This window comes from Poromitra crassiceps, assembly GCF_964638095.1.
Source record: "Poromitra crassiceps genome assembly, chromosome: 7".
Classification (NCBI taxonomy): domain Eukaryota; kingdom Metazoa; phylum Chordata; class Actinopteri; order Beryciformes; family Melamphaidae; genus Poromitra; species Poromitra crassiceps.
Genome location: NC_139628.1, coordinates 28,331,405 through 28,344,387, shown reverse-complemented (window position 1 = coordinate 28,344,387; position 12,983 = coordinate 28,331,405). Strand labels below are relative to the sequence as shown.

General features: G+C 44.5%; 1 protein-coding gene across 3 annotated transcripts in view; it reads left to right on the top strand.

Moving 5' to 3' along the window:
- Positions 1–12,983, top strand: part of clcn5b (chloride channel, voltage-sensitive 5b) — a 67,348-nt gene that overhangs the window by 12,354 nt on the left and 42,011 nt on the right. The window contains exon 1 of one of the 3 annotated variants that reach the window (XM_083639689.1): positions 5,680–5,782. The exons of the other annotated variants lie outside the window; for them this stretch is intronic. Within the exon in view, the coding sequence (XP_083495815.1) occupies positions 5,728–5,782 (55 nt within the window). The 5' untranslated portion in view covers positions 5,680–5,727. Of the gene's footprint in view, positions 1–5,679; positions 5,783–12,983 lie in introns of those variants that run through there. 3 annotated transcript variants of the gene reach the window in all.

Here is a 12,983-nt window from a genome sequence, read left to right as displayed (position 1 = left end):
CACCAACTGGAGAAGTGGTTTTCGTCAGGGGAAAGAATTTGACTCTGGTCTAGCTCTATCTCCCCTTAAATACACACAGCACTGTATGTGACAGAAAGTCTACCTCAACTCTTTTGTCTGACGGCTAGCAAGGTAACAGACTCACAGGGTCAAAACATGGCTAGCAAGGTAACACAGACTCACAGGGTCAAAACATGGCTAGCAAGGTAACAGACTCACAGGGTCAACACACGGCTAGCAAGGTAACAGACTCACAGGGTCAAAACATGGCTAGCAAGGTAACAGACTCACAGGGTCAACACACGGCTAGCAAGGTAACAGACTCACAGAGTCAAAACACAGCTAGCAAGGTAACAGACTCACAGAGTCAAAACACAGCTAGCAAGGTAACAGACTCACAGGGTCAACACACGGCTAGCAAGGTAACAGACTCACAGGGTCAACACACGGCTAGCAAGGTAACAGACTCACAGGGTCAAAACATGGCTAGCAAGGTAACAGACTCACAGGGTCAACACACGGCTAGCAAGGTAACAGACTCACAGAGTCAAAACACAGCTAGCAAGGTAACAGACTCACAGAGTCAAAACACAGCTAGCAAGGTAACAGACTCACAGGGTCAACACACAGCTAGCAAGGTAACAGACTCACAGAGTCAACACACGGCTAGCAAGGTAACAGACTCACAGGGTCAAAACATGGCTAGCAAGGTAACAGACTCACAGAGTCAAAACACAGCTAGCAAGGTAACAGACTCACAGAGTCAAAACACAGCTAGCAAGGTAACAGACTCACAGAGTCAAAACACAGCTAGCAAGGTAACAGACTCACAGAGTCAAAACACGACTAGCAAGGTAACAGACTCACAGAGTCAAAACACAGCTAGCAAGGTAACAGACTCACATGGTCAAAACACAGCTAGCAAGGTAACAGACTCACATGGTCAAAACACAGCTAGCAAGGTAACAGACTCACAGAGTCAAAACATGGCTAGCAAGGTAACAGACTCACAGAGTCAAAACACAGCTAGCAAGGTAACAGACTCACAGAGTCAAAACACAGCTAGCAAGGTAACAGACTCACAGGGTCAAAACACAGCTAGCAAGGTAACAGACTCACAGGGTCAAAACACAGCTAGCAAGGTAACAGACTCACAGGGTCAAAACACAGCTAGCAAGGTAACAGACTCACAGGGTCAACACACGGCTAGCAAGGTAACAGACTCACAGGGTCAAAACACAGCTAGCAAGGTAACAGACTCACAGGGTCAAAACACGGCTAGCAAGGTAACAGACTCACAGGGTCAACACACAGCTAGCAAGGTAACAGACTCACAGGGTCAAAACACAGCTAGCAAGGTAACAGACTCACAGAGTCAAAACACAGCTAGCAAGGTAACAGACTCACAGAGTCAAAACACAGCTAGCAAGGTAACAGACTCACAGAGTCAAAACACAGCTAGCAAGGTAACAGACTCACAGAGTCAAAACACAGCTAGCAAGGTAACAGACTCACAGAGTCAAAACACAGCTAGCAAGGTAACATACTCACAGGGTCAAAACACAGCTAGCAAGGTAACAGACTCACAGAGTCAAAACACGGCTAGCAAGGTAACAGACTCACAGAGTCAAAACATGGCTAGCAAGGTAACAGACTCACAGAGTCAAAACACGGCTAGCAAGGTAACAGACTCACAGAGTCAAAACACGGCTAGCAAGGTAACAGACTCACAGGGTCAACACACGGCTAGCAAGGTAACAGACTCACAGGGTCAAAACACGGCTAGCAAGGTAACAGACTCACAGGGTCAACACACGGCTAGCAAGGTAACAGACTCACAGGGTCAAAACATGGCTAGCAAGGTAACAGACTCACAGAGTCAAAACACGGCTAGCAAGGTAACAGACTCACAGAGTCAAAACACGGCTAGCAAGGTAACAGACTCACAGGGTCAAAACACGGCTAGCAAGGTAACAGACTCAGAGAGTCAAAACACGGCTAGCAAGGTAACAGACTCACAGGGTCAACACACGGCTAGCAAGGTAACAGACTCACAGGGTCAAAACACGGCTAGCAAGGTAACAGACTCACAGGGTCAACACACGGCTAGCAAGGTAACAGACTCACAGAGTCAAAACACAGCTAGTAAGGTAACAGACTCACAGAGTCAAAACACAGCTAGCAAGGTAACAGACTCACAGAGTCAAAACACAGCTAGTAAGGTAACAGACTCACAGAGTCAAAACACAGCTAGTAAGGTAACAGACTCACAGAGTCAAAACACAGCTAGCAAGGTAACAGACTCACAGAGTCAAAACATGGCTAGCAAGGTAACAGACTCACAGAGTCAAAACACAGCTAGTAAGGTAACAGACTCACAGGGTCAAAACACAGCTAGTAAGGTAACAGACTCACAGGGTCAAAACATAGCAAGGTAACAGACTCACAGGGTCAAAACACGGCTAGCAAGGTAACAGACTCACAGGGTCAAAACATGGCTAGCAAGGTAACAGACTCACAGGGTCAAAACACAGCTAGCAAGGTAACAGACTCACAGAGTCAAAACATGGCTAGCAAGGTAACAGACTCACAGAGTCAAAACACAGCTAGCAAGGTAACACAGACTCACAGAGTCAAAACACAGCTAGCAAGGTAACAGACTCACAGAGTCAAAACACAGCTAGTAAGGTAACAGACTCACAGAGTCAAAACACAGCTAGTAAGGTAACAGACTCACAGGGTCAAAACATGGCTAGTAAGGTAACAGACTCACAGGGTCAAAACACAGCTAGCAAGGTAACAGACTCACAGAGTCAAAACACAGCTAAAAAAAAAAAACGATTTTTTTTTAAAAAACGATTTTCAGACGGCAGCCCGTCTTTATTGTCACACAACACACTACAACACATGCACGGAGGGCCACAACACACACATGCTGATGGTGGCCGGTGAAATTTGTCCTCTGCATTTAACCCATCCTGGCTTTGTCCTTTCCTCCTGGGGCAGGCCAGGAGCAGTGGTCGCTTTCTCGTACAGCGCCCGGGGACCAACTTCGGATGTTGTCGTCACTGGTCGGATGACGATGACGATCTGATCTTCTGCATGTTTTTAGTGGGGGGGGGGGTTATATACGGAGGAACCCCCCTGGGGGAGCACGGGGAGAACATGCAAACTCCACACAGACAGAAAGGCCCTTACGACGAGATACCCCACCTGGGCAGTAGGCACTGAAGATATGGGGGGAACACAACCACAGCGCTCACAGTGTCCCAGGCGAGAATCGAACTCAGGACCTTCTGACTGTGAGGCGACAGCTCTACCACTGAGCCACCGTGCCCCGGTGGTAACACACCTAGCTAGCAAGGTAACACAGACTCACAGAGTCAAAACACAGCTAGCAAGGTAACAGACTCACAGAGTCAAAACACAGCTAGTAAGGTAACAGACTCACAGAGTCAAAACACAGCTAGTAAGGTAACAGACTCACAGGGTCAAAACATGGCTAGTAAGGTAACAGACTCACAGGGTCAAAACACAGCTAGCAAGGTAACACAGACTCACAGGGTCAAAACACGGCTAGCAAGGTAACAGACTCACAGGGTCAAAACACAGCTAGCAAGGTAACACAGACTCACAGGGTCAAAACATGGCTAGCAAGGTAACAGACTCACAGGGTCAAAACACAGCTAGCAAGGTAACACAGACTCACAGGGTCAAAACACAGCTAGCAAGGTAACATACTCACAGGGTCAAAACACAGCTAGCAAGGTAACAGACTCACAGGGTCAAAACACGGCTAGCAAGGTAACACAGACTCACAGGGTCAAAACATGGCTAGCAAGGTAACACAGACTCACAGGGTCAAAACACGACTAGCAAGGTAACAGACTCACAGGGTCAAAACACAGCTAGCAAGGTAACAGACTCACAGAGTCAAAACACAGCTAGCAAGGTAACAGACTCACATGGTCAAAACACGGCTAGCAAGGTAACACAGACTCACAGGGTCAAAACATGGCTAGCAAGGTAACACAGACTCACAGGGTCAAAACACGACTAGCAAGGTAACAGACTCACAGGGTCAAAACACAGCTAGCAAGGTAACAGACTCACAGAGTCAAAACACAGCTAGCAAGGTAACAGACTCACAGAGTCAAAACATGGCTAGCAAGGTAACATACTCACAGAGTCAAAACACAGCTAGCAAGGTAACAGACTCACAGAGTCAAAACACGGCTAGCAAGGTAACAGACTCACAGAGTCAAAACATGGCTAGCAAGGTAACAGACTCACAGAGTCAAAACATGGCTAGCAAGGTAACAGACTCACAGAGTCAAAACACAGCTAGCAAGGTAACAGACTCACAGGGTCAAAACACAGGTAGCAAGGTAACAGACTCACAAGGTCAAAACACAGCTAGCCAGGTAACAGACTCACAGAGTCAAAACATGGCTAGCAAGGTAACAGACTCACAGAGTCAAAACATGACTAGCAAGGTAACAGACTCACAGGGTCAAAACACAGCTAGCAAGGTAACAGACTCACAGAGTCAAAACACGGCTAGCAAGGTAACAGACTCACAGGGTCAAAACACGGCTAGCAAGGTAACAGACTCACAGGGTCAAAACATGGCTAGCAAGGTAAGAGACCCACAGGGTCAAAACACAGCTAGCAAGGTAACAGACTCACAGAGTCAAAACACAGCTAGCAAGGTAACAGACTCACAGAGTCAAAACATGGCTAGCAAGGTAACAGACTCACAGAGTCAAAACACAGCTAGCAAGGTAACAGACTCACAGGGTCAAAACACGACTAGCAAGGTAACAGACTCACAGGGTCAAAACATGACTAGCAAGGTAACAGACTCACAGGGTCAAAACACAGCTAGCAAGGTAACAGACTCACAGAGTCAAAACACAGCTAGCAAGGTAACATACTCACAGAGTCAAAACACAGCTAGCAAGGTAACGGACTCACAGGGTCAAAACACGGTCAGCCTCGGTTCACTTTCAAGTCAAGCAAGTACAAATGAAGACGTATGCTGTATTCCAAAATGCTACATATCATTAGCTGATAGCTGATTCAATATCTGTAAAATATGCAGGACCCAGTCTGTTAAAGTGGTCACTGTTTCCAACCAGGACGATTCGGTTTTCTGCTATACTTAAAATGTGCTTTATTCACTTTTTTTTTTGTCTGCAGTCAATGATTTAGTGGGAGCCACTTTTTCCAAAATGATAGACATCTAATTTTTGGAATATCATTGTTAGTGGGCTGGTTGTCATGCCAAGAGCTTTTCAACATTTAAAATGTGAAGGGAATTCAGTTCCTGAACCGACTGAATTGAAAAGTGAATTGACCCCCTGACTCTGTCATCTAGTCCTGCGTCTCACACCGGAAGCTTAGCCTTTCATTCTGACAGCCATCAAGGTCCCAGGGGGTCAAAGACCTCATGATGATGTCATAAACACACATGACCTACACAGCAGCTCAGCCAATCATAACCCCCCCCCCCCCCCCCCAGCTGAGCTAATCATCATCCACTTCCCAGACAGATTAGCCAATCGTGACTCATTTCTCGAGCGTCTCACAGCCAATGAGGGGCTGGCTCTGTTGAGTCCACTTCCTAGCAGAGTTCAGATGAGGCAAAAGATTCCCAGTTTGAGTTGTAACACAGCCTGTGTGTGGACACTCAGTGGGTGTTTGGGGGCTAGGAGAGCGAGCGATATGGACTGGGAGTACTGGAGCAAGGCGCTGGATGAGGAGGATTTGGTGGAAAATGGTGAGTTTGGGACCGGGAAAGACTTGGATTTGGGTCAGTGCTTAGTTGAAGGAACACTGTGACACAGGAGAGCTTTTATAGCTTTTTGCTGACTGATGATAATGCTGCGATCTTCTCTCGTGCTGTTTTGAATGAGTTGCAGTGAGAGTTCTAATGTAAATGCAGCCACTGGACACAGCAGGCTGTTTTAGCCCACATGTCTGCCGACCACAGACACACAAGTCATGTTTAGGAAACCACTTTGATGCGTTTCTTTCAATTAAATTCACTGTAGCCACTAGGGGTGTCAAAAATAATCGATTATAAGATGCATCGCGATGCGGACGTGCACGATTCTGCATCGATTCACAAATGTCAAAAATCGATTATTAAAAAAAAAAAAAAAATCAAATAAAATATAATGGAAGTACATGCAGTTGTTTATTTTAATTATGGATCATAATACAATGCAATTCCAAATGCACTTTTATTTTAAAAGTAGCCACACAGTGAGAAAAAAGAAAGTGAAAAAGAATAAATCATGTATTGTGGAAAAAAGTGATGCATCGATTTAAGATGCATCGAGATGCATCGATAATCGTACTCGAATCGAATCGTAGCCCTCTGAATCGTAATCGACTCGTGAGGCCAGTGAAGATTCACAGCCCTAGTAGCCACCAGTGGTTTTGCTTTTGTGTGCATGCACAGTATGTATCAGCATCTGGATTGCTATATAGTGGGATTGTGGGTGTGTTTTGTGCCAAACGTAATGTTGTTGACTTATGAAGAGCGTCAGCGTTTACAACCCGTCAAACACTTATGACCAGCGTTTACAATGTGTGCTTAATGGTTATCTAGTCTAATCATGTGCATGCCATAAAGACAATGATTTGCCGTGTGTGTGTGTGTGTGTGTGTGTGTGTGTGTGTGTGTGTGTACAGCTGTGTCAGTGTGTTTGACACAAAGGTCACTAGCAATCTAGCCGACAGATTTCAGAGGCATCTTTATCTCTGTGTATATTATATTGCTGTATTTCCTACTTTGTGCATGTTTGGGGTCAGAGAGGCTGTTTTCCTCTGTTTTTGAGGTCAGATGAAGTCAAACTCATATCCTTACTCATGTAAGGATATGAGTGTTTTGTTGTCATTTCATTGTTGTCACTATAGAGCGGTGTGTTTAGGACGGCCTGCAACTAACTACCGTACATTATTCTCATTATCGATTGATTGATTGATTGATTGATTAATTGATTAATAATTGAGTCTATAAATGTCAGAATAATGCCAAAATGGACATCTCAAGTTACCAGAGCCCAAAGTGAAGGCTTAACATTGTTTCCACAAGTCTGATGAGCAGTCAGAATCATTTTATAATAACGATATGAAACCGAGACAAGCAGCACTTAGTAGCATTTGTGAAGCTGTAGCCACGACATGTCTTTATTAGTTTGTAGCTTGACACTGATAAATCCTTGTAGTGTGTTTGTTTTGCTCCATGTTTGTTTGGGTTATGTCGGCTTTAGCCATCGCATTTTCTCAAGGCTTTATGGAGCCTGTGTGTTTTGGCTAGAACTCTTCAGATGAAACCAACACACACTGAGATTAATAAGATCAGTTCTGTCTGTGAAGATTCATTATTTTTCAACCTATTCAAATAAATAAATATTTGATGTGTGTCTGTCTTCGCTCATTGAGAAGAAAACACCTTGTGCGAAACATATTTCAACCTACTTTACGCTGGAGGCACAAACAGCCAGGAGCACCTGCTCTTTCAATGAAGCGTGATTTCTAACCCCACATAGGATAAGCAATAACCACGCCCTGTGGCGCCGGGATTGGCCAGGAGCAACACTGGAGGGCACGCAGCCCAGCGATTTCATGAACCAACTCTTGAGAACGGACAGCGATTTCGAGAGCGGACATTGAGAGCGGACATTGAAATGAATTATGGTCACCTTATCATAGTAATAATAATTGTAATCTACACAATGTACACAATCTACAAAAACATGCAATAATATAAACGGTGTTGTGTTCACGTTCATAGCTCATATAATATAATGTATCATATTGTTAATTTCAAGCTTAATTCTTACTCAGAGAAAAGGTACAGCACTGAAAATGTAACAAGCAATAGTTTTTTAAACATCTTTATTTTAAAAGATGAAAAACCCCAGGTGCTTTAGTCCCAAGCTTCAATGCTCTGGCCAATCCCAGCGCCACAGGGCGTGGTTATTGCTTATCCTATGTGGGGTTAGAAATCACGCTTCAATGAAACAGACTGACTAGCTGGATGCACAAACAGCCAGGAGCACCTGCTCTTTCAATGAAACAGACTGACTAGCTGGATGCAGGTGAAACAGACTGACTAGCTGGATGCAGGTGAAACAGACTGACTAAACAGACTGACTAGCTGGATGCAGGTGAAACAGACTGACTAGCTGGATGCAGGTGAAACAGACTGACTAGCTGGATGCAGGTGAAACAGACTGACTAGCTGGATGCAGGTGAAACAGACTGACTAGCTGGATGCAGGTGAAACAGACTGACTAGCTGGATGCAGCTGAAACAGACTGACTAGCTGCATACAGGTGAAACAGACTGACTAGCTGGATGCAGGTGAAACAGACTGACTAGCTGCATGCAGGTGAAACAGACTGACTAGTTGCATGCAGGTGAAACAGACTGACTAGCTGCATGCAGGTGAAACAGACTGACTAGCTGCATGCAGGTGAAACAGACTGACTAGCTGGATGCAGGTGAAACAGACTGACTAGCTGCATGCAGGTGAAAAAGACTGACTAGCTGCATGCAGGTGAAAAAGACTGACTAGCTGGATGCAGGTGAAACAGACTGCCTAGCTGGATGCAGCTGAAACAGACTGACTAGCTGCATGCAGGTGAAACAGACTGACTAGCTGGATGCAGGTGAAACAGACTGACTAGCTGGATGCAGGTGAAACAGACTGACTAGCTGGATGCAGGTGAAACAGACTGACTAGCTGGATGCAGGTGAAACAGACTGACTAGCTGGATGCAGGTGAAACAGACTGACTAGCTGGATGCAGGTGAAACAGACTGCCTAGCTGGATGCAGGTGAAACAGACTGACTAGCTGGATGCAGGTGAAACAGACTGCCTAGCTGGATGCAGGTGAAACAGACTGACTAGCTGGATGCAGGTGAAACAGACTGACTAGCTGGATGCAGGTGAAACAGACTGACTAGCTGGATGCAGGTGAAACAGACTGACTAGCTGGATGCAGGTGAAACAGACTGACTAGCTGGATGCAGGTGAAACAGACTGCCTAGCTGGATGCAGGTGAAACAGACTGCCTAGCTGGATGCAGGTGAAACAGACTGACTAGCTGGATGCAGGTGAAACAGACTGCCTAGCTGGATGCAGGTGAAACAGACTGACTAGCTGGATGCAGGTGAAACAGACTGACTAGCTGGATGCAGGTGAAACAGACTGACTAGCTGGATGCAGGTGAAACAGACTGACTAGCTGGATGCAGGTGAATGCAGTGATGGCGCATTCCTTTATCGCAAAATAACTGGGATGTTGAGGCTAAATGACGTCACATCCGTTTTGTTAGCGTTCCATTTGGAGAAAACTTGAGATGGGAAGTTCACTTTTCATTGGTCAGATCCAGTTGCTAGCCAGGCTAGCCATTGTTAGCAATAACAGTTGATAACATGGCATTTCGCGGCATTTTGCGCATACAAACACTGCAGCCTCATGTCCACACAGATAGATGTTATGCAGTGCTTTGTGTACAGCTGATTTAATGAAACACAAATAAAACCGAAGTGCTAAACAACATTACTACGATTATAACTACTACTGTTGTTGCGCGGCGCAGCCATCTTGGATTTTTGAGGTCAGGGCTGCTGAGGCTCCTACGAGTTTGGAATGGGAAATACCAGCTCTGGTGACGTCACCGTCCCAGCTCATGACCTTTGAAGTCGTAAGATTACCAGTTCCCAGTTATAAAGGAATGCACGATTAGTCTTTTACTCTTTGTTTACTTCCTGGAGTTTTCCCACATGGAAATTCTGACCAATTAGAGAGCAGTCGAGGAACGTCTTTTTGTGTCACATCCTTGCTCCCGCCCCAGACCCATCTGACCATTGAGTGCCGTGAACATTCTCACGTGGCCTCTGCGGTGCTGCATTTTGGGCTCGCTTGTGTTTTTCTCTGTGTGAAAAGAGACAGAACCAAGGGGAAAACAAACCGAGTTCACCAACTCCTCAACTGATTTTTGGACCAGAGCAAACTTAACTGTAGGTGTGAACGCACCCTTACCGTACATTCAGTGAATCTGAACATGAACAACTCTTTCCCAAAACTAGACACCAGAGAACCATGGCTATAAATACCACTAACCATGACAAGTCAAAAAGCTGGTCAATATCACTGCGGTTCATTTGACTTTCTACTTTCACATGTAACCCAACCAGGATGTTGAGCGTCTATTCTAAGAATTAAGTTGGCTGGTGAAACAGTGGAAGCGCCTGGTTAATTTGGAGATTTCCTCTGCCTTTTGTATCTTGACAAGATTTGACAAAACCCTATACATCCATTTACCACTCGAAATATATCAGTTATATAACAGTTCTGTTAACAAAGATGACTCATAACCTCAAATCACAATGTGCTTTGCATTCATACCTGCAATTATTTTGTAAGAGTATTTTCTTTGTATATCTCATTTTAGAATTTCTCATTTTTACTGTAGTGTTGACAGTATTTTACCACCCATGTTCCTGTATAAGCGAGGGACCCTGTGAACGCTAACTGTTTGCTGTGTCATTCCTCGACTTACAGGAAAGACTCAAGGATGTGTCGACATAGATGATTGTTTCCTGCTTTAGGAGAGATCGTATTGACTGAGTGAACAATAACACAGTGTTTCCCATACATAAAGGAATTTGTGGCGGGCCGCCACAAAAGGATTTTGACCGCCACAAAAAGATGTTGACCAAAAAAAAAAAAAACATATTTTTTATTTTTTATACAGTGCACCTGAACGCAACATGCAAGATACCCGCTGAATAAGTGTCCAATAAATGTTCATGTCATTCTGGCCAATACTTCTGTTATAGCATTTCAGTCTGGAATATGGAATATCTTTCAATAATCTATGATTTAGCTGCTCACTACCCAGGCACTTATGTATGTACTTAACCTAACTAACTTAACCTAACTAACTATCCGGTGTGCACAACATTGTCAGCCTAAACTCTGGCTGACACCCCAAAAACCTACAATCCGCTACAGAAAAATGTATATTGTTTGTTTATTAACTGGCCCCTCGCCTTCTATCATTTCACGAAAGTGGCAAAGCAAGTTGAGTATCCCTGACCTATAGGGAGAAATTTAGTTTGTCATTGTAAACCCACAGCACAGTAATGATGACATGATGTTCTTCATAGATCTAGCCTTTTAAATTTGCTCTTAAGCTTTCTCAAAGTACACCAAATTCATGCATTTTACTTCAAAATGTTTTTAAAAAAATCGCGCGGGGGGGAAGACTGTAACAGCTGTGAACTTCAGTGTTGTGGTGAATTTGGGCTCTGAGCTGTGGAGCAGGTGAAGTAGCATAAGTGTCGTAGTACAATGCTGCAGCTAATCGTTTTGTTCCTTTCAATGTAATCCACCTTGCTGTTAGTTTTTCCAGCAGAGTGCTCTGTAGGGTTCCCAGCAGAGTGCTCTGTAGGGTCCAGCAGAGTGCTCTGTAGGGTTGCCAACCGTCCCTTAAAATACAGAATCGTCCCGTATTTGTAAACAAAAAGACGTGTTCCGCGTTGAACTGATACGGGACGCGCTTTGTCCCGTATTCAAGAGACACTGTAGTACAAAGCTGTTTGAGCGAGTAAACTCCACAGAGGAGTCTCGTCCGCTGGCAATGGCACCGCTGCCTCTCCCCCTATGTAGCCGGTGACACCGGAGCGGTGTCATGTTACAGCAGCCTAGCGAGAGGCTGTGGACAGTGTGCAGGACACAGGGAGCACTCAAAAGAAGTTCCTCACTCACCAGGCATCACAATGCCATTGTTTTTTCACATTGTCAATATATTTAGATGTGATAATAAAGGCTTCGAGAGCCTGGTTTAGGTACCTTGAAAGTGCTTGAATTACGGTACTCTTAAAAGCTGTACAAACCCTGCTTACAACAGTAGGCTATTGCAGATGTAAGACTTGTTACAGTAATCAGAGATATCCTCAGTATAACACATACTTTTCAATAGCCTAATTGTCCTTTTATTCAGAAGATTTCATCTGAAATCTAAAATGTTTTGCACTAATGATGTGAACTCTTGCAGGTTTGTCTATTCAAAAGAATAGCTATGTAAAATTGCTGTTTGCACTGTTGAAAGAAATGTCTTGAATGAGTAGACTACATAATGTGAAGATAAATTAGGCTATCTCAAAATGTCATTTGCACTACTGTTTATTGTTTTTCTTAACATGTTGAACTTTATCAATAGCGCAAAAAAAAAATGCAAAAACTGATGAAAACCAGGTCTGTGTGTTTGCTTGTATTAATGGGTAGCCTAAATGGTTGAAGCCAAAGCCATTAATTAGCAACCCTCCCCCCTCCGGACCGCCCCGGTTCCTTATTTCCATTTCAAGAAGTTGGCAACCCTAAGTGCTCTGGTGTGTAGACAGACTGTGCTCTCCTTTACATCACAGTCGGCTGACTCCTAAGCTTGTAAGCTATCCACAGGTGATGCTTTGCGTAAGTTGAGACCAGACTTTTGTAACACAAAGCTTGAATGACTTGACAGAGGAAACGTGCTCGACTGTGATCTCTGATCAACACACTGAACCCCCAGGAACAATACAACTACACGCCTGTGGTGGCGGTGACTTTGTTTCTCTCTGAGAGTCACGTCAGGGGAATGTCAAATTAGCAGCATTCTGTATTTAAAAAATCACTAAATTATCACCCAGAGAATTAGTGAACTTGTGGCTTCCAGTCAAAGGTGGGCGTATGATCATAAATAAGTAGATTTAATGTGTGATGATCGTTCAGCTGTGTGGGTTGTGTATATGATTGGAGCCATACCCCCAACCTGTCTTGTGTAGCTGCATTGGATTCTGGTGTCTCTCCTGCTCCTGTGGGTGGAGAAACCGCTCTCTCTCCTCTTCTACGATGGATGTCTTGTTGAAGTTGTTGAATGTTGTGTTTAAAACCAGTCTAACTAGACAGCTCAGGT